The sequence below is a fragment of the Sinocyclocheilus rhinocerous genome, unplaced genomic scaffold (genome assembly GCF_001515625.1).
Source record: "Sinocyclocheilus rhinocerous isolate Xijiao unplaced genomic scaffold, SAMN03320098_v1.1 scaffold1374, whole genome shotgun sequence".
In the NCBI taxonomy this organism is placed as follows: domain Eukaryota; kingdom Metazoa; phylum Chordata; class Actinopteri; order Cypriniformes; family Cyprinidae; genus Sinocyclocheilus; species Sinocyclocheilus rhinocerous.
The window spans coordinates 422,095-441,795 of NW_015643932.1; the positions used below are offsets into that span (position 1 = coordinate 422,095).

Below are 19,701 nucleotides of genomic sequence, written 5' to 3' on the forward strand. Positions count from 1 at the left end.
ATATATACACGTGCACATATATACATATATACACACACACACACACACATACATATATATATATAATTTTTTTATATATTATATAAACACTTAGGAATTAAAATAGGCCTATATATATTTGGATTATATAACTTAATTAAAAATCAATCCTTTGTTTCAAAACAAATTGCAAATCATAAACAACTAACCTTTCTAAATAAAGAGAAAGTCATTTCCGACTTTATCTTTGTTTAAGATTGCTGGCATTGCTGAATGAATTCACGGTGTCGATGGCAAATAAACTTTCCCTTGCCATTATCCAAAAAAGATAACGAGAGGTTAGTGACCGTGAGACCAAGGCTAACGTTGACCCACAACAGGTTGAAACTCTTGACAGGAACAACAAGCTCTTTTCACCAACCCTGTGCGGTCTCACTCTTACCTTTGGTGTTAAAAGCTTCCTTGAGGTGGAGCAGCACGTCTGCAAACCTCCGCACATCGTTGACCAGCTGCATGATGTAGTCGGGATCGGCACCTGCCATGTCCATGCTGTCCGACCCCGAGCTGATGGAGCTCAGAGAGCTGCTCTTCGCCGATCGGCCCAAACCCCACGACCCCGAGCCCGAAGAGAGGGGGAAAAAGTGGGAGTTGGGAAGCCGTGCCATTCCCAGCGATCGCTTGTTCAGTCCTCCGCTGCTTTGCTGCAGCACCCCGGCAGCAAACATCCCAGCTGCAGCCAGTTTGAATGGATCCCAGCGCAACGTTCCCTGGAGACTCTCAGATTCCAAGAGTTTCCTCACCACTGACAGTTGGTCCTGTGTGCACAATGCAGTCAACGTATGGTTAAACCTCGAATGTTTAAAGACAAGAACACTTCTATTTGTTGGACTTTACCGCACATACACACAGGGGGAAATTTAAGCTGTGCTCTAATAGGGATGTCTTACACACCAAATTGGTTTAGCCTTCACTGAGCCTCAACAGTGATTTACATCTCACATAAAGAAACCTTCAAACAGACTTAAAGGGATATGGATATACTTTGAGATGGGGATATTAGTTACAAGCAAACCAGGAATTCAAAGGCATAATTTGACTGTGACCTGAGGCTTAGAAAAGGCTTGGGAAAAGTCTTCATTTCACTTTAAACCTCTAACCCTATCAAGTCTCCATCAGACTGTATTGTTTCACATATAGGCCTAAGACTTGCGTTCTTCATATCAAGTGCTCTTTTTATAACTTAAAAATGCAGGTAAACACAATCCTAGTGTCTTTACTTTGCTCAAGATAAAACGTTTTCAGGAAAGCCAAGCTACTAACCTCAGATTAAAGATGAAGTACCTCACTTTATCTTAAGGATTTTTGTCATTTTTGAAAGAACTCACACTGTGGATTGTAAATAAAGCTGTTCCTTGTTGTTATTCATAAGAAAAGAGAGATTAAACAAGGTTTGTAGAACAAGTTAGAATTCCAAACATCTATTTTTCCACCAAACCACAAGATCAGCCGAGCAATAACAAGTCATTCTATATTAAGAAAGTCCAATATCAAAAACATTCCTAATTATATAATGAAAATAAAGTTAGAACTTCACAGAAACAGTAACTGTGGCATTTGCCCAATGAAAAATTATGGAAAAACATGGAAATTCTGCCTCGCAACTTTGCATAACTGGTGTTGAACAGTTTAATCCTGCTGTTATTACCTTCACACCAATTGTTTTAGAGAACAATTGAATTTCTCCTAAAAAGGTTTCTGTTTGGTCATGATGGAAATGAGAAGTAAAAGAGGAGTAGAATGACAGTTTAAAGATCAGAAATGTAATTAATATTAAGTTGGTTCATGTCATTGCCAAAAAGCAATTTGAGAATTTTAATTTAGAAACAATAAATTTATTTTTTTAGAGAAACATGAATTGACTGGTAGATAGCTTGCTCTTAACAAGTCCGAAGCATCTTCTCCAAAACATCAAACACACAGAATGACAAATCCACATCACCACAATTTGTACCAAATCCACCCCTTAAGTGCTCCTAACTAAAAAAAAACAAAAAAAACCACTGAAATTTAAATACCACAGTCTAAGTGAAATAATGATAAAAGAGTAAAACAAGCACCTCAAACGAGTTAATTCTAACACAGACTGAACCCAATGTCAAATGGCTCATATTAAGTTCATTCCCAAACAACACAACATTTCTTAAATAGACCTGTAATAAATGTTAGGTGGAAACGTTTATAAAACTAACCACAAACTAACTCAAAAGTTGTACGTTTGTGGAACTTTTTCTGTGTTGCTTTAATGCGACATCGCGAACCTCATTTTCTATTTAAAATATGCAGTGAAGCAATTCACCTACAGAAGTAGTTCTTCAAACAAACGTAGATTTAATCAAAATCCCACCAGTTAAGCAATTCAGTCATATCTCAAATATGAAATTAAAACATGCATACTCACTTGAGGAGCATATCTCGATCATTGCACAGAGATGCATGTACACTTGAAACCACAATATATCCGAAATACCGTTAAATCCCCGTTTCGTTCTATCGTTTCTGTCCCGTAAAGCAAACCGAAATAATGCTGTCTATGTGCGCTTCACATTCCACTTGGCTTCGCCCCGCCCTCTAGCGGCTATCTAACTTCCGATTGGCCCCGGTGGGAAGAGAGGCGGGGCCTCCGTCTCCACCCACTAACAACAGGTGTACCTGCACTATGGACTATATATTAATATACACGGCTTCTATTCTTTTAGAATATATTAAATAATGCCTTAAGATGAATTTTCCTGAATTTACTGTTCATATTCAGGTCATTTCATGCCATCACGAATCACTAGGGAACTTAAAATCTGTGCTCAAGATTAGAAATTGAATTATGCCAAAAGGGAAAGCTGATTTGGAAAGGGATTTGATCCATCTAGTGGCTGTTTTTTTCGTGTTACCTTCAAAGATGCAACCAAATATTAGAATACAGCGGACACAAAGCAAAGTTTAAGCTTTAAAACTGTGTGTGTGTGTGTGTGTGTACCTGTTTTTCTATTCTGGTGGGGACTTAAACCTGAATACACACAGACTCATGGGGACTCGTGTCATGGTGGGGACCTAAATTGAGGTCCCCACGGGTAAACAAGCTAATAAATCACAAAGGAATCATTTTTTTTGAAAATCTAAAAATGCAGAAAGTTTCCTGTAAGGGGTAGGTTTAGGTGTAGGGTTGGTGTAGGGCAATAGAATATACGGTCTGTACAGTAGAAAAAACATTACGCCTATGAAGAGTCCCCACAAGGATAGCAAACCAGACGTACGTGTGTGCGTGTGTGTGTGTGTATAGTTGAAGGTTTAATATTTTTTGTGTTTTGTCATTTTTATTATTTTTAATGTCTATTCAGTTTTATTTATTTAGTTTAAGTTATTTTAGTAAACTAACTAAAGTTAATATTAATAATATTATTTCAAGTAATTAAAATGTTTTTTTATGGTTTTAGTTTTAGCTAACAGTAATAAATAAATTATAAATATTGGTTTATTTTGCATAATTAACCACACTAAAATATCAGGGGGGAAAAAACAGAAGCAATGCAGGAGACAGAAACGTTTAAATGGTTTTTCCTGCTCACAACTCAGAAGTATAATCATATTTACTCCATTATTTATAGTCAATACAGTTACACTAATACTGTCATTCCCCCAAGCATATAGTGGTGGTGATTTACATAAAGCAGCATACATCATATCCAGTCAACCAGTCAATCCAGCCCGACAGACAGTTTCACAGAACATGAAAACATGGAATTTTTCAAGTTCACAATATATAAACTTTTATGCAGAAATAAACCCATTGTACTAGATGTTGGCTAATTCAGGGGATATGGCACAGCAATGCTGAGCCATACTGCCTGATATAATCTTCTTCCTCTGGGAAAATAATATATGCATTCACTACCTTCCCCTGTTAGAGCTAATGATCCATCAGGCCTGACAGCATTCAAGCAGCAGCAGTGAATCATGCAGAAAACAGACTGACAGATGCATAACCAAGATGAAAAAAACACATATTCTATACAACATCAGAGAATTTCAGGAAATCTTATCTTTTTTTTAAGTGTTAAGAATAAATTACATCATTAGTCCTTGCCATTTCAAGCCACTAAATAACCCTGGAGGTTTAATAATAGTTAATAATTAATAATGGGCCATTTAGGAAGTAAAATAATTACAAATCCCAGCTGCTGTTTTTCTGAGAAACAGACTGAAGGCATGTATTACATAAACCATGAATGTGATATTGTTTCTTTTTTTTCTAATAAACTAATGAGCCTTATAAAACCTATTATGTGAGTTAAACTCTCTTTTATTCATTTTAAATATTAAATGTTCAGCAAAAGCTATAGTATCAAATATAATGCACATTTTAAATAGGCTATTTAATAATAATTGTAATGTATATTATGTGTCAAAATGTGAATTTACATTATAATTATTTTGAAAATTGTATAATTGTTTATTTTATATACTTAGGCTACTAGGCTATACTATTATAGATTAAACGGCGCTCTCTAGTGGTGTTTCCTGTAACGTCGTATTCCCCCTCCCTTGCATACGTAATCTAGTCAACTGCGAGGTCCTTAAAGAAGTGTATAATAGAAAATAGGAATGGTAGATTCATTTCCGCGAATTGTTTTGTTTAAACAACTCGTTTCAACGAACAGTTAAAAAATTCAACTCTTAGTACAAATAATTTAAAACTTAAATATAATTTGAATATAACGTTATAGTCATACAATAATTTTTTTACATAACATTTCATATGAAATATTTCTGCTAACCTCTTTTTTTTTTTTTTGGCTAACTAACTTACCTTTCGATCTATTGGTCAAATCCTCTGTTCACTCCACATGTTTCACTCATCGGTCCATGTTAACCTGGAACGCTGCGAGTCGAACATGTTCAAAAGAGTCAATTCAACGAGTCAGTTGCGACTCGAGAAGCGCTCGCACCAATGAATCATTCAGAGCAGTTTTGTAGACCCGTTCAAAAAAAAATCCGACTCACAAGAACGATTCATTCACGAATCATCATTAATGTGAAACAGAAACAGAAAGAGTAACACGTTTGCCTAACGTGTTATATATGATATGTGGATAATTATAATTAATTTATAAAGCGACTTAATTGAATGATATACTTTCGTACAATCCGTTCTGATTACTGAGCTCGGATTTGTTAGCCGCACGCCGTCCAGGACCTTTACAATAGTCACATAGCTTAGATTTTGATCCATTTGGCCGCAACGGCAATAACACCGGGAGATGTGTCAGACGAACGCGCTTCACGGGACCGCGGTGGGGTTCTGACCCGCTGTGCGGTTGTATAAACGGTTGCGTTCAGCGGAGGAGTTTGACATGTCTGGCGCAGGGGCCGGTGGAGGGGTGCAGTCTGCGGGGCTGGGTGCTGGTGCTGCTGCCGCCGCGGGCTGCTGCTCCTCCTTGTCGGGCGCCGGTTCTGCCGCATTATTAGGCGGAGGGTCGGCCATCGCGGGCCGGTTACCCAGCCGAGTTCTCGAGCATATATTCTCCTATCTGGAGCTGGCGGATCTCATGAACTGCTCGCACGTTTGCTGGCACTGGTACAACTGTCTGGCGGATGAAAACAGCGAGGTGTGGCGGAGTCTGTGTGCCCGCTTGCTCAGTGAAGAAGCGCTGCGCTCTGATATCCTCTGCAACCTGTCTTCATATAAAACAAAAGTAAGATTATTAAAAATTGTTAATGTTTATATGTTATTCATTTAACTAATATAATCGACAATGCAGTACGTTACTTACAATCATGCATCGTGTCAACGTGAATTTTAAAATGTTATTCTTTAAAATTAAATAGGCTATATTTTGAACCATGGTATTATTTGCTTTTATGTTTCGAGTAATAAACACAACACATTTCATTATTAAATCGTATTTTTGAATACAGTCATGTTAGTAGGTGACCGTTAGAACAGTGCTAATGGGCTCCAATGTATGACGTCATTTGTAAATATTGGACAAAAATACTGCTTGTCTGCAATTTATGGACACAAAGCTACAGAAAATTGGTAATTTCCATACAAATTACTGAATTATTAAAGTCCTGTATTGACTGGTCGTATAAAAATTAAAGATTTATCATCACACTTACAAAAAGTATCAGGTACTATAGTGTTTTCTTGGACATTTACCATGGCATCACCATGGTGTTTTGAACATGTATCATGGTACTGCTAAATATGTTTAATAATTTATTTACCTATGTTTAAGGTGTTTTACCCTGTTCGTAACACTAGAATAGATACTGATATGGCATAAATCGATCATTTTGACCCATACAATGTATTTTTGGCTATTGCTACAAATATACCCGTGCTACTTATGACTGGTTTTGTGGTCCAGGGTCACATATGTGTGTGTTTTGTATGTACATCAAAGAAAGTTATTGAAAATTATTAATGTATTGGAAAAAAAACTGTTATTTGAATTTAAGTTTACATTTTTAATGTTGATTAAAATATTGTGATACTATCATCCTAAACCCATTATTGCATGTCATATTCAACCGTGAGCTGAGTGTATCGTTAAACCCCAATATATATATCGAGAGAGTATATATATCTCATTCTAGATAATTTTATTAGACGTAAGTTTGGGGTAACTTTCATTTTCTTCTGTCCTCAGCTAAAGTCTTTCCAGCACGCTCTGAGCTCCCATGACTGCTCCAGGAATGTATATATCAAGAAAAACGGGTTCACCCTGCACCGCAACCCCATTGCCCAAAGCACCGATGGTGCCCGTGGGAAGATCGGCTTCTCGGAGGGCCGGCATGCCTGGGAGATCTGGTGGGAAGGTCCTCTTGGCACGGTGGCGGTGATCGGCATCGCGACCAAGAGGGCTCCCATGCAGTGCCAGGGCTATGTGGCGCTTCTAGGCAGCGATGACCAGAGCTGGGGATGGAATCTAGTAGACAATAACCTGCTTCACAACGGAGAGGTCAACGGCAACTTCCCCCAGTGCAACAACGCACCAAAATACCAGGTAGCAGAGCTTGAGAATGTACTATATGTAAAAATCGTGCCATTACAAACTTATTCTGAGGGATAAATTATATGGCATCATTTACTCACCCTCAAGTCATTCCAAACCTGTATGACTGACTTTCTTCTGTAAAACACAAAAGAAAATGCTTTAGGTTTGTCGCCTTTTTGATATAGCCTTTAGGTGCATCCCAATTTGCATATTTATGCACTATTCAGTGCATTAAATGCACTATTTATGCATTATTTTTGTAGTATAAATAGTGTAATTGTTCATACTGTTAATTCTAAAAAGAAAATATGCATTTAAATAACTGAAAAGATTAAGTGCATTTATCCTTACAGTATCAGACACAAAGTCACAACTTTTGTATATGTGCATTAGGGGTGGGGGAAAAATCGATACAGCATAGTATCGCGATATTTTCCGCGGCAATACTGTATCGATACACGGATGCCAAGTATCAATCTTTTATTATACTATTTGGTAGAATAACAAAATCAATTACTTTACAGTCCACTAGATGGTGGTATTGAGTTTTTTTCTAAAAACCTTTAATGCACGGCAAGCCATTGATTATTATCGCTTATTCCATGGTCATTTGCCAGCATTGACAACTTAAAGCTGTTTATGATGTTAGCAGCGCAATATTTAACCGGAAGGGTAAAAATGATGGTTATTTTTGTCAGATACAGAGATGAAATAGTGCGGTAAGACCACATTTAAATTTGAATGAATTATAGCATTTATTTGAATGAATTATCGATCGAGAGAGAGAGATGACAGTTGTGTATGTGAATTACCTGCATCTGTGCGTCTCTCTACACAAACAATGAAGCTGTTTAGTTACTTCGAATTTTACCTCGTTGCTGAGGAAGATAATGTAGCGATCTTGTATCTATGTTTTTTTATTAATAAAAGTCGCGGGGCAGCACCGACAATACGTTTCTGTGTGTGTGCGCAGTGCGATTTGCAATCTCCGACCTCTCTTCCTCTCACTGTGTGTTTATGTGCGAGCGAGTGGTGTGTGTGTGTGTGTGTGTGTGTGTGCATCAATTAAAGCAGCGCATTAATATATAACGGTGATTAAACCGACTTGTTATGTTTAGTTTAAATGTAACATTCAATTTAAATGTAACATTTTTATTTTAATGTAAGACTGTTTTATTTATTTTAAATTTAACAGTAATTTACTTTCAAATGCCCCAATTGCTGAAGGGTCTGCACAACTTTTTTGTACAAGTTCAAGTTGCATTGTTCAAAATACCTGTAGTAGCACAGCAGTGCATACCTGTTTACATTTAATTAAGGTTGACTATATTAGACTGTAATACAACTAGTTGAGTTTGCCTGGTGCATACAACATTTATGACAGGTTTTCATGAAAGTGTTGGTCAGTTTGTCTGCTTGACAATCCCATTTTGCACTGCAACAATAAAACTGAAGTGAGATAAACAAACTGAATAATGTTTCTTTTTAGTTAAAACAGATGTTGTGACAGGTTTTCATGAAAGTGTTGGTCAGTTTGTCTGCTTGCTTGACAATCTTTGCACTGCAACAATAAAATTGAAGTGAGATACAAACTGAGAAATGTTTCTTTTTAGTTAAAACAGATGTTGCCAAAGTTTTCATTTGGGGACATAATTTGAAGTTGGAAAAAGGTAATTAATTGCAATATATCGCAGAATATCGCAATATATTTAAAATCGCAATAATATCGTATCGTGGGGCCTCTGGGGATTCCCACCCCTAATGTGCATTGATCAATATTTAGATTTTACTTGAAATTGAGAAAAGGCTTGCAATTCTGTTTATCATACAAAGTAATTTACAATATACCAGCCAAGTCATATGAATTAGTTTTACGCTACCTTTATGTCCTTTTTGGATTATTTTTGTTCTAAGAAGAGAAGAACAAAAACAGCTGAAATATTCTAAACATTCTTGTGAATGTTTCAAAGAAGAAAGTGCAATGACATGAAGTTGAGTAAATTATGTCAGACTTGTATTTTGAAGGTGAAAAATTAATTTACCTCAAAAAATTTGAATTTTCTCTCTCATTTTCTAAACCTGTTATTTTTGCTCTTATCTTTTTAGATAAAGGAGATATTTTAAATAATTTTGGTGCAGCTCTGTGAATTCCATACAACAATATTTATAGTGACCACAGTTTTCAAGTTCCAAAAATAAAAAAATAAAAAAAAACACCATAAAAGCAGTTGTAATATGACTCATGCACTGTATTCCAAGTCTTTCCAGGCTGTTCTTTAACTTTATGTCAGGAACTGGCCGAAATATTTATTATTTGCTGAGAATCTCTACCAAAGCTCTAATCTAAAATTTCAAATTGTTGTTTGTACAAAGGTATTGTATCACTGCAGAAGACTTAGAAAAAAGCCTATGAAGGCTAGAATACACTACACGACTTTTAAATTCAAAATAGATTTTAAAACACTAGGCATCACTTCCCAACTTTGTATATGGTTACAGAGACGAACTGGCCATACACTAAATCTCACACAATTTTTAAAATGACTTTTCAAGTCATTCCGAAAACGACAAATTCACAGAGAAACATGAAAATTATGTGTTCTAAAATTGACTCAAAATATTAAATCATGTTTGAAATTCCATTTTTTTGTCTGTGTGTGTTTTAAAATCTTGTTTGGGGAAAAACAGTGTGAAGAGTCTAGCATATATACTTGCATATAAGTTTGGAACGACAGGAGGAAGAGTAAATGATGACGTTTTCCTTAAAAAAAAGATGTATCTATAATATGTTTGTATTTGTTTTCCAGATCGGGGAGAGAATCCGTGTAATCCTGGACATGGATGATAAGACACTAGCCTTTGAGCGAGGTTTTGAGTTCCTTGGAGTGGCGTTCCGAGGGCTGCCCAAGACATGCCTGTTTCCAGCTGTGTCAGCCGTCTATGGGAACACTGAAGTGACTATGGTGTATCTGGGAAGACCCCTGGATGGATAAGTAGGATCTTGGTGCCACTATTAGAACCAGAGAGCATCATGGGAACTGCTGCTTGACATAGATAAGACTCTTGGCTTTTCACATCTGGACTAAAAAATGGGGAAGTTGGTGGCGGGCTTGTTGATGGATGTCCAACACACATCTGCGGATTTCAGTTGAACATCTATTTGCTTTTAATCCTTTTTGAAGACCTGGGACATTTTTTTTTTATCTGGTTTTAATCTAATTTATGAAATCGCACAGGGAGCAGCTGTTCTATTTTATGAAATGCTAAAACATGAAGCCAAACTAGAAGAGACAAGTGGCAAAGTTTTCTAATTCATTACCAACATTTTATAACACAATGCATGGAATGAGAAGCTGCTGTAAGAGTACGAGGACGGCTCAAGCTTTCACACACAAAAACAAATTTACATGTATGGTAAATGACATGAAGTAAACATGCCAAAATGATGTACTGATATCTTACCGTTGTTTTTTTTCCAGAGCAGTTATCTGCATGCAGTATACCAGTCTCTTCCTCTGTTTTTTATTATTATTTTTCATGACAGGCAAAGGTAGTATGTCGTTATTCCGTTTGTTACTGTACATCTTAACTGTGATGTAGAAGTGTATAGTATTTATTTATTGAGGTCTATCTTTGCTATACCTGAGGTTATGGAGACTCCAAATAAACTCTAAATTGTGCCAGACTGTGAACGTATCTCAGCCTGTTCTATTGTTGACCTTAATGTGGATTAATTTAATCAGGTGGTTTAATAGTCTATCATATTGATATCTAGAAAAGCCCATAGTTGTTCTTATTTCACCACAAGGTGGCATCCGTCATCATAAGTTCCTCCACAAGGCAAAACAATGGTTGACAGTCACATCTGCTCAGTAAGTGTTCATACTATGCACTGCAATTCCTTTATTTAGATGACTTAAATTAATTTAAAATAAGCAAAAACAATTAAAAATTAAGATTGAAGAACCAGAGTTCCCACTGTCTTGGAAAATCTGAATAGGTTAAGTAGCCTAATTATAAAATTGAGATTGATAGACATGGAAAAGTAAATTAATAAATCTTATAACTCCATTGGCATTTTTATGTACACATTTTATGAATACATTTTTTTTTCTAGTCATGTTAAGTTGGAAAACGTTTCATCAGGTGGAAATTGTGAGTTAAAAATATTTGTAAAAATTCTTATCCTTAATCCTAATCCAGTAAATCATGAAGAACTGGACACATCGTTGGGCCTTTGAATATCGTTGTGGACAATGCAGTGGCCATGGAGTCAAATCCAAATCCATGGTGTCCAATCCTGCTCCTGGAGGGCCACTGTCCTGCAGAGTTTTGCTCCAACCTCTATTAAACACACCTGAACCAGCTAGTCAAGGTCTTACTTAGTCTCAGCCTCAGACATCACGCCCACTGACCGTTGGCTGAACATCTGATGCTGATGGCAGTACTCAAAATTGGAAACACTTCAGGAGATTCAAAGTCTTCATCGGATTGGTTGAAGTATACAGGATTTCCGGAAGACATGTGTGTTGCATTCTTTAACATTCTGTCTGGAAACAAAGATGCCTGACGGCCGCCAAACCCCCTCATGGAAGAAGAAATCCGTCGTGTTTACAACTGTGACAATGAGCGCTTACCAGGATCAACTAAAAGCTGGATTTTCAAAAGTATATGAAATATGTAACGTTTGCGGCATAGACTCCTTAAAATACATCCAAGAGTTTTACACACCGGTCTGTTATTGTGGCATGAAAGCGTAAACATGAAGCGGCACAAAATGAAACATGATTGGTTGCTTTACATTTCAGTCATATGGCCTCTTGAGCAGTCCTTGGCCATTCAAAGCAGCCAAGGTTCCCAGACCTTCTGCCGTCAGTCTGAAGGTCTGGCTACACAAGACATAATAGAAACTTCCAGGAAGGTTTGTTGAAGCAACTGGAGCTAAACTTTAGACACTCTTTAAAGTTTAGACACTCCTGACCTAGAAACACACATAATGAAACTTAAAACACATTAGCAACTGCATAGCAACACACTAAAATGACTTGACATAAGGGCACAGCACTACTGCACTAAAAATGACTTGACACAATATTTTCAAAAGTATATGAAATATGTAATGTTTGCGGCATAGACTCCTTAAAATACATCCAAGAGTTTTACACACCGGTCTGTTACTGTGGCATGAAAGCGTAAACATGAAGCGGCACAAAATGAAACATGATTGGTTGCTTTACATTTCAGTCATATGGCCTCTTGAGCAGTCCTTGGCCATTCAAAGCAGCCAAGGTTCCCAGACCTTCTGCCGTCAGTCTGAAGGTCTGGCTACACAAGACATAATAGAAACTTCCAGGAAGGTTTGTTGAAGCAACTGGAGCTAAACTTTAGACACTCTTTAAAGTTTAGACACTCCTGACCTAGAAACACACATAATGAAACTTAAAACACATTAGCAACTGCATAGCAACACACTAAAATGACTTGACATAAGGGCACAGCACTACTGCACTAAAAATGACTTGACACAATAACAACCACATAGAAGTGCCCTACAAACGACTAGGATCACCTTAGCAATGCACTAAAAACAACACTAAACTAAAAACGACTCAACACCCTAACAACCGCATAGAAGCACACTAAAAATGGCCAGGATCACCTGAGCAACACACAAAAAACACAACTGCACTAAGAAAGGCTCAACACCCTAGCAACCACATAGAAACACACGAAAAACCGCTTAGGAACCCATGGTGTGGGAACCACATACAACACGCTAGCATCGAGTTTTGTACGAGCAAGCTCGTTATTTTCAGCACTTGAGATATCTTATTTATGTGAACCTATAAGGTTTTAGTGCATTCAGCACTTTATACCACATTTGTTTAGGTCTGTAAAACAGGTCACGCTTGACCGACTTTCACATTGTATTTTTCTAATAACTGCACTTAGAAGCCTGATTATTCACTGAATATGCAGTAATATAATCCGTACGTCTTTATTTTTGCTATGCAATGTAGGCTACTGCAGGGGAATTAAAATAAGCTGTGCGGAGATACATTACTGTCATGAAAATAATTGTTCGTGCACAAACTGGATCACTTTTAGGTTGCTGGCTATCAGTAGACGTGCTTGTAAATGAAGCAATGTGGCACGAGTGAACGTTTTCACACGTTTTCACAATAGCACAGCTTATGAGAAGAATGTGACAGTTTCACGAGCAGAAGTGATGGGCCTGCATCTTTCTAGCAGGAAGGGTGTGAGCTCTTGGTGGTTTCCTCTTGAGTAGTATCTGATGAGTGAAACCAGTAGTGGGTGCTTTGGGTGTGTTCACTTGGTAGGTTTGTGGTCTACTGAACAAGACAGAAATAAGGTCTAAATGTTTGTCCAACATATACTTTTACAGGTGCTTTTGCACCTCAGGCGAGACGGTTATCACGTCAATATTTTTCCTTATGTTTTTTTTTTATGTAAGAACCATTAAATGTCCTTCATACTCATTCTCCTGCTCTGTTAGTGTACTGAAACCGAAATGCTTTTGCTGTTGTGGGATGTGGTCGATTTTTACATATTTAACGTGCATATTTCTGACCCTGCAGCGTGCGTGTGAAATTTATGATCTTGGCTGCCTTCATGTGACTGCGTTTCCGTTGCTTGCTTGCTTCCGCAATTAATAAAGACATTGCAGAGATGCAGATGTCAAGCACTTTGCATCTCCGGAGAGACCAAGCCAACAGAACCTCCCCGCAAACCGATGTAATGGTCTTCTGTGAACTTCACAGAGGAGCGGAGGGCGCGATCCTGGCCACTGGGGTAAGTGTGCACGTTATACCCACGTGAGATTGTGTGTAAATATGAAACGGACAGGGTGAATGTTTAATAGCAGCTTTATCTTTCATTCAATATGACTTTCAGTACACTCATTACAAGGATAGTCACCTGTCCTATCTTACTCAAGGGCGCAATATTATCAATTTTTGTGGTGATCGAACTTTTAAGTGCTTGCAGGGTTTTGATGCATTTGACTATACAGTGGACCCAAAAGTATTTGGACTTGTAGGTCACACTTTAAAAGGTAAAAAAAAAAAAAGGTAATTAAATATCAAACCAACTGGCATTTACAAGCAAATGACTTTTTAGATCTCTCAAATGATGACCTTTTAGACTTTTTTTTAGCAATTCTGTGCTGTATATACAGTATATACTGTTTTTATATTATTTAAAACTTATCTTTGGAAAAATATTTTAAAATGAATTTTTTACTATTATTTTATTATTTAAAGTTCTAATTCTTGAATTTAAGTTCAAAGGGAATCTATATTTTTAATAAATGCCATTTGGTTTGGTATTTTGGTAATGCAGTGACATTAATACATTTTTTAAGTTTGACGTAAGTGTCCAAATGTTTTTAGGCCACTGTATATCGATTATTGACTGTGACAACGTGTGCCTAACCGATCTGATTTATAACCTGTACCACAGTTGGCTCAAGTAGATTCATGTTAGCTGTAGCCACAAATTTCCGCTGTCCCTGCCACATGTAGACCTCTAGGTGTCAAAGTAATTTCTGTTATGAAATATAAATTGGAAATGAAGTGCCTTAAGAAACTATTTTAGTGTCTAAAAGATTTGAGATTAACTTTATATTACAGTTTCTGTGTATTCATATGTTACAAAAATTAAATTAAACTGCAAAATCAATGTGCAATTTCAAGCAGATCCACAAAATAATGTTTTAAGAACTTCAAAAATAATTATGTAAATACACCTTTACATGGACACTGTAAAGTGTTATTGTAACAGAGCATTTACATAAAAAGTATACATAAATTAAAAAGTTATATATATATATATATATATATATAATCTTTTATATAAATATTAATGTACAATTGTTTTATTACTTCGTCACAGTGATCATGTTAAGATGCTGGTGTTCGATCGCCTGTTCATCGTGCTCTGTCACGCAGTGGTGCCGCTACTGGTGGTCCTGCTTTCAGTCTCAGGACATCCACAGTTCTTCCCCTGCAGGCTGGTATGTGAGAAAAGGAAAGACTGTAAAATACATCTAGATGAACACTGATGTGCATGATAATTCTCTGAAAGGGAAATAAGAATATTGCTTAAGCATATTACATTATACTAAATCTTAAAGTATGATGTTACAGTTGTTACCTTAACAAGCCATTACTTGTGGTGTAACCTGATGTATTCAGGTAGATTAAGTTATTTTAAATTGAATAAAACCATTTCATTTACAGTAGATGTTACCACATGAAGGACATTTTTAGGTTACTTGACTAAACATTTTTACCAAGTATAGACTATTATGAAGTTTAATCAGCAAACCACATGGGCTAAATTTGCTTGTTTGTCTATTTTTGTTGTTCTCCGTGGGCTTAGCAAGTGAAATGGCCTTTAGTGGAAATTATTAATCGCATTATGATACTATTTTTAAAAAAAATTCCATTGTGTGTAAGAATAATCTAAATCAGTCTTTCCTTCTCTTTTTTTGTCTCTCTCCACATCTCAAGATCCAAAGCACGGCTCTGTGCAACAGCTGTCAGCTCTCTGCCGTACCAGATCATTTACCACGTCAAATTGAGGAGATCATCTTAGACAAGAACCGTCTGTTAATTCTTCAAGATGGTTGTCTCTCCAGGTATCCTCTTCTACGGACGTTCAGCTGTGCGAACAATCGGCTAATGACGGTGGAAGAGAGTGTGTTCTCTGAATCGCCTCTTTTAGAAAACCTCAATTTAGCCAACAACGAGCTTTACTATGGACACAAGCAGGTGGCCCAGTCCTTAAGCTCTCTGTCCCAACTAAAGACCCTTGATCTTTCAGGTAATGGCCTCTCGGAGGACATGGTGTCTCTGCTGGTACAGAATCTGTCCTCGCTTGAGTCTCTATACTTGTCCCGGAATGCCATGCTGAGGCTGGATGAGTCAACATTCAGAAACCTTCATCAGCTTAGGGAGCTGAACGTCGAGAGAAACTTGTTGTTTGAGATCGATGGAGCGTTTGATCATATGAAAAAACTCCAGAGGTTGAACCTGGCCTTCAACTGCTTACCATGTTTGGTCAACTTTGAAATGACCCAACTGCTGGCCCTAAACGCCAGCCACAATTCCATTGAATGGTTCATAACCAATCAAAATTTGACTGAGACCTTTCAGCTGGAGACGTTGGATCTGTCCGACAACAATTTGCTCTTCTTTCCATTCCTTCCAACAAAAAACCGAATAAGAACTTTGCTGTTGTCCAATAATCGAGTCGGTTTTTATCAACACTTATCAAATTACACATCTTCAAACTGGACCACTAGTGTTGAGTACTACAACTTGGGGCAAAATGTAAGCAGCGTCACAGTAGAGCTCTGGAATGAGAACCTTCACGGTGATCTTTCCTCAGTAGAGCTCCTGGACCTGAGTGAAAACAAGGTGAACTACTTCCCCCAGGGATTCATTCAACAGATGCCGTCTCTTTACTGGCTGAGGCTGAGAAGTAACTGTTTACAGTCCTTCAGTTTGACGCCTGAAGATCTACCAGACACCCTTTATGAACTGGACGTTAGCCGAAACAGGTTAACCGAGCTGAAAGCAAGCCAACGCTCCATTAGCGAGCTGAACAATCTCACACATCTCAATCTGAGTACAAATGACCTTCAGAACCTTCCAACTAGGATTTTTGCTAGTCTACCGAATCTGCGCACACTAGATCTCAGTCACAACACTGTGGACATGTGTTACTTGCCAAGTTCCTCAGGATGTGTTGTGTGGTCCAACTTCGTTTCCCTAAAACAACTCTATCTTGCCGGCTGTAGCATTCAGAACATCCCGTCTTTAGCGTTCAAGGGCACGCCACTAACCCATCTCGAACTTTCAAACAATCTAGACTTAAACCTCAAACAGGAATCTCTGGAAGGTCTCGCAAACACTTTGCAGCATTTGGGACTTGGTAATACCGGTCTTCAAGCTTTTGACTTCTCTCCATATAGCCATTTGAAGTCTTTAAACATCTGTAGAAACTCACTAGCAGAACTTCCCAAATCTCTAATGGCATTAAACCTAAAGCTTCTGGACTTGAGGGATAACATGTTGACAACCATCCCATCCCAACATGCTGGCATGTTAGCTCAAAGACTGCACACTGTTTATATGAATGGAAATGCCTTCAACTGTTGCCATTTAGACTGGTACAAGACCTTCGTGGAGAATAAAGGCATCAGGATTGTAGATCTCTCAGAAATTACATGTTTGGACTTAAACCACAGGCGTCACAAGGTCGTGCTTTTTGATGCCATCCACTGTGGTGGTTCCAGCAATGAGGAGTCTGTTGTTTGGTACATTCTTCTCTTTGCAACAGTCAGTGTTTCCATCATGGGTATATCCGTCATTTACATGCTCACCTTTAAGCCAAGAATGTTGCCTCGCGCTATTAAAAAGAGATGCTGGAGGCCGGATCCTTATTGAGAAGCATGCTATTGTAAAACTAATGAATGTCTCTGTAATATAAGGGGCTAACATGGTAAATATGCTCTTAAAGGTTGCTACTTTCAGACAACTGGACATAACGGAAGAGAAATATGATATTAATGTGAAAGATTTAGGCCACATTGGTCTGTAAACGTGAATGTATTTCATTTTATCGTCATTAAAATGCATGAAAAGTGTTTGGCTGCTGGATGGTTTGTTAATGTGAAAGATATGTTCACTTTTTGAACAAAAGTTGCAATTATACTTTCAGTCATGCATTTATTCATTTGGCAAAAGCTTGATCCAAAGCAATTTCAATATCATAGGTAATTAAAAGTTAACCTAATTAAGTTAGGTTATAAAAATGTTGAGGGAACATTGTTTTTAAATGTTTCTAAAGCGTTGAAATGTCCAGTTTTCTTGTTGTGATTATAATGTTATTTAAAGGTTACTTTAATCCTACTAACGTTATTTTCACCCAAAATATAATGTTATTTGAATGTTTATTTTTAATATTCTTAGGACGTTAAAATGTTTTCTTGTGATTAGAATGTTATTTAAAGGTTACAAAAATGTTTCTTAGAAGATGCAAGTACAAATAACATCATAAGAACATTTTGAGAATGTTGTTCTAAAATGTTTTCTCAACTTTATGAGAATGTTCAAGTGCAAATAATATCAGGACGTTCTTGAGAATGTTGATCTCAGAATGTTTTCTCAATATTATGAGAATGCATAATATTCATAAAGTTATCAGAATGTTCCATAAACATTATTTTAAGAACGTTTAGTCCTAACATTAATATGACTTTTTTTAAAAACTTGAAATTTGTGAGAATATTCCATTTTAGCTGGGTTAGTAGTTTTATTTGTTATTTGTGACCCTCGACCACAAAACCAGTCATAAGGGTCGATTTTTTTGAAATTGAGATTTATGCATCATCTGAAAGCTGAATAAATAAGCTTTCCATTGATGTATGGTTTGTTATGATAGGGCACTATTTGGCCTGATATACAAATATTTGAATGTTGGGAATCTGAAGGTGCAAAAAAATCTAAATATTGAGAAAATCACCTTGAAAGTTGTCCAAATGAGGTTCTTAGCAATGCATATTACTAATCAAAAATTAAGTTTTGATATATTTACGGTAGGAGATTTACAAAACATCTTCATGGAACATGATCTTTACTTAATATCCTAATGATTTTTGGCATAAAAGAAAAATCGATCATTTTGACCCATAACAATATATTTTTGGCTATTGCTACAAATATACCCCAGCGACTTAACACTGCTTTTGTGCTCATTCTTTATTTTAATTGTGTTCACATTCGCAGTAAGCCATACAGCAATTTCAGTTTTGTTTAGACCAGTCAAATTGAGATGAGGTTAAAATTCAAATCAGTAACCAGCTGTAACCACCAAAGACATTGTTAGTGTTGTTAGTGGATTGGTTTTTCACTGGCAGATCATCAAACGTTTAAATTTGGTTACCCTGAATATTTTAATACGTCCAAAATACATAAACCTTTCACAGAAATGCCTCTAAAATGGCCATGCTCGACTACTGATAAGAATTTAACATTGTCATATTGATTGACTTGGATATGATTTGGGGGTCACCTACGAGTGTTTTTTATTATCTTTATATATTGTATTGTATGTCAGTCCCAGTAAGTCGTTTACTTGTGTGATTGCTTGTATGTAGGTTCACAGAAGTTGTGCGTTAAAAGCAGTCGCTAAAAGTAGCAAAGGAAACATGAAATTTCCTGTTTTGCTAAGACCTGTAGCAACTGCCCAGCTCTCGGTATCATAGAGGGGGGTGGCGGTGGTGTGGTTTTGCTCCATGCTGAGTTCTCAGAGGCAGTTGCGGCAGGACGTAAAGGATTGCTATCATATTTATCTTTCATCTGAAATATGCTTGAGTGGTTCACAGTCATTTACGCGATTAGGTTATTCCAATGAAACTCTAAATCTATGTGTGTGTATGTACTGAATGTACACTCTAAAAAATGCTGGGTTAAATATAACCCAGCGCTGGGTTAAAAAGTGACAAACCCAGCTATTGGGTTGTTTTGACCCGGCTATTGGGTTGTTTTGACCCAGCGGTTGGGATGTTTTGAACCAACCGCTGAGTCAAAACAACCCAATAGCTGGGTTTGTCCCTTTTTAACCCAGCGCTGGGTTA

The 19,701-nt window shown here is 37.1% G+C and overlaps 3 protein-coding genes across 5 annotated transcripts in view; 2 read left to right on the forward strand and 1 right to left on the reverse strand.

The window, feature by feature from the left end:
• The window catches only part of LOC107757709 (rho GTPase-activating protein 29-like), a 42,150-nt gene extending 39,611 nt beyond the window's left edge, over positions 1–2,539 (reverse strand). For both annotated transcript variants that reach the window (XM_016575263.1, XM_016575262.1), the window contains exons 1-2: positions 2,438–2,539; positions 422–794 (exon numbers count right to left, since the gene is read on the reverse strand). In XM_016575263.1, coding sequence (XP_016430749.1) covers positions 422–704 — 283 coding nt within the window. In that variant the 5' untranslated portion in view covers positions 705–794; positions 2,438–2,539. The remainder of the gene's footprint in view (positions 1–421; positions 795–2,437) is intronic.
• Positions 2,540–5,046: 2,507 nt separating this feature from the next.
• Positions 5,047–10,745, forward strand: LOC107757710 (F-box/SPRY domain-containing protein 1-like). Its single transcript, XM_016575266.1, has 3 exons — positions 5,047–5,726; positions 6,687–7,043; positions 9,842–10,745. The coding sequence occupies exons 1-3, from the start codon at positions 5,385–5,387 to the stop codon at positions 10,025–10,027; spliced, it is 885 nt and encodes a 294-aa protein (XP_016430752.1). The 5' UTR covers positions 5,047–5,384; the 3' UTR covers positions 10,028–10,745.
• A 2,977-nt stretch (positions 10,746–13,722) lies between these two features.
• Positions 13,723–17,697, forward strand: LOC107757711 (negative regulator of reactive oxygen species-like). 2 transcript variants are annotated; one of them, XM_016575267.1, is made up of 3 exons: positions 13,723–13,847; positions 14,949–15,069; positions 15,569–17,697. In XM_016575267.1, exons 2-3 carry the CDS (start codon positions 14,962–14,964, stop codon positions 17,507–17,509), a joined length of 2,049 nt encoding a protein of 682 aa, XP_016430753.1. In that variant the 5' UTR covers positions 13,723–13,847; positions 14,949–14,961; the 3' UTR covers positions 17,510–17,697. The 2 variants fall into 2 exon arrangements, with proteins under 2 accessions (XP_016430753.1, XP_016430754.1); XM_016575268.1 differs by lacking the exons at positions 13,723–13,847; positions 14,949–15,069 and having other exon boundaries at positions 15,610–15,696; positions 15,882–17,697.
• The last annotated feature ends 2,004 nt before the right edge of the window (positions 17,698–19,701 follow it).

What these genes read in the sequence shown, in the direction of transcription:
- LOC107757711 (XM_016575267.1), top strand. Translation starts at nt 14,962, where the DNA reads ATGCTGGTGTTCGATCGCCTGTTCATCGTGCTCTGTCACGCAGTGGTG. An exon ending in AGTTCTTCCCCTGCAGGCTG is followed by an intron (nt 15,070 to 15,568) that starts GTATGTGAGAAA and finishes CCACATCTCAAG; the next exon opens with ATCCAAAGCACGGCTCTGTG.
- LOC107757710 (XM_016575266.1), top strand. Translation starts at nt 5,385, where the DNA reads ATGTCTGGCGCAGGGGCCGGTGGAGGGGTGCAGTCTGCGGGGCTGGGT. An exon ending in TGTCTTCATATAAAACAAAA is followed by an intron (nt 5,727 to 6,686) that starts GTAAGATTATTA and finishes TTCTGTCCTCAG; the next exon opens with CTAAAGTCTTTCCAGCACGC. An exon ending in ACAACGCACCAAAATACCAG is followed by an intron (nt 7,044 to 9,841) that starts GTAGCAGAGCTT and finishes TTTGTTTTCCAG; the next exon opens with ATCGGGGAGAGAATCCGTGT.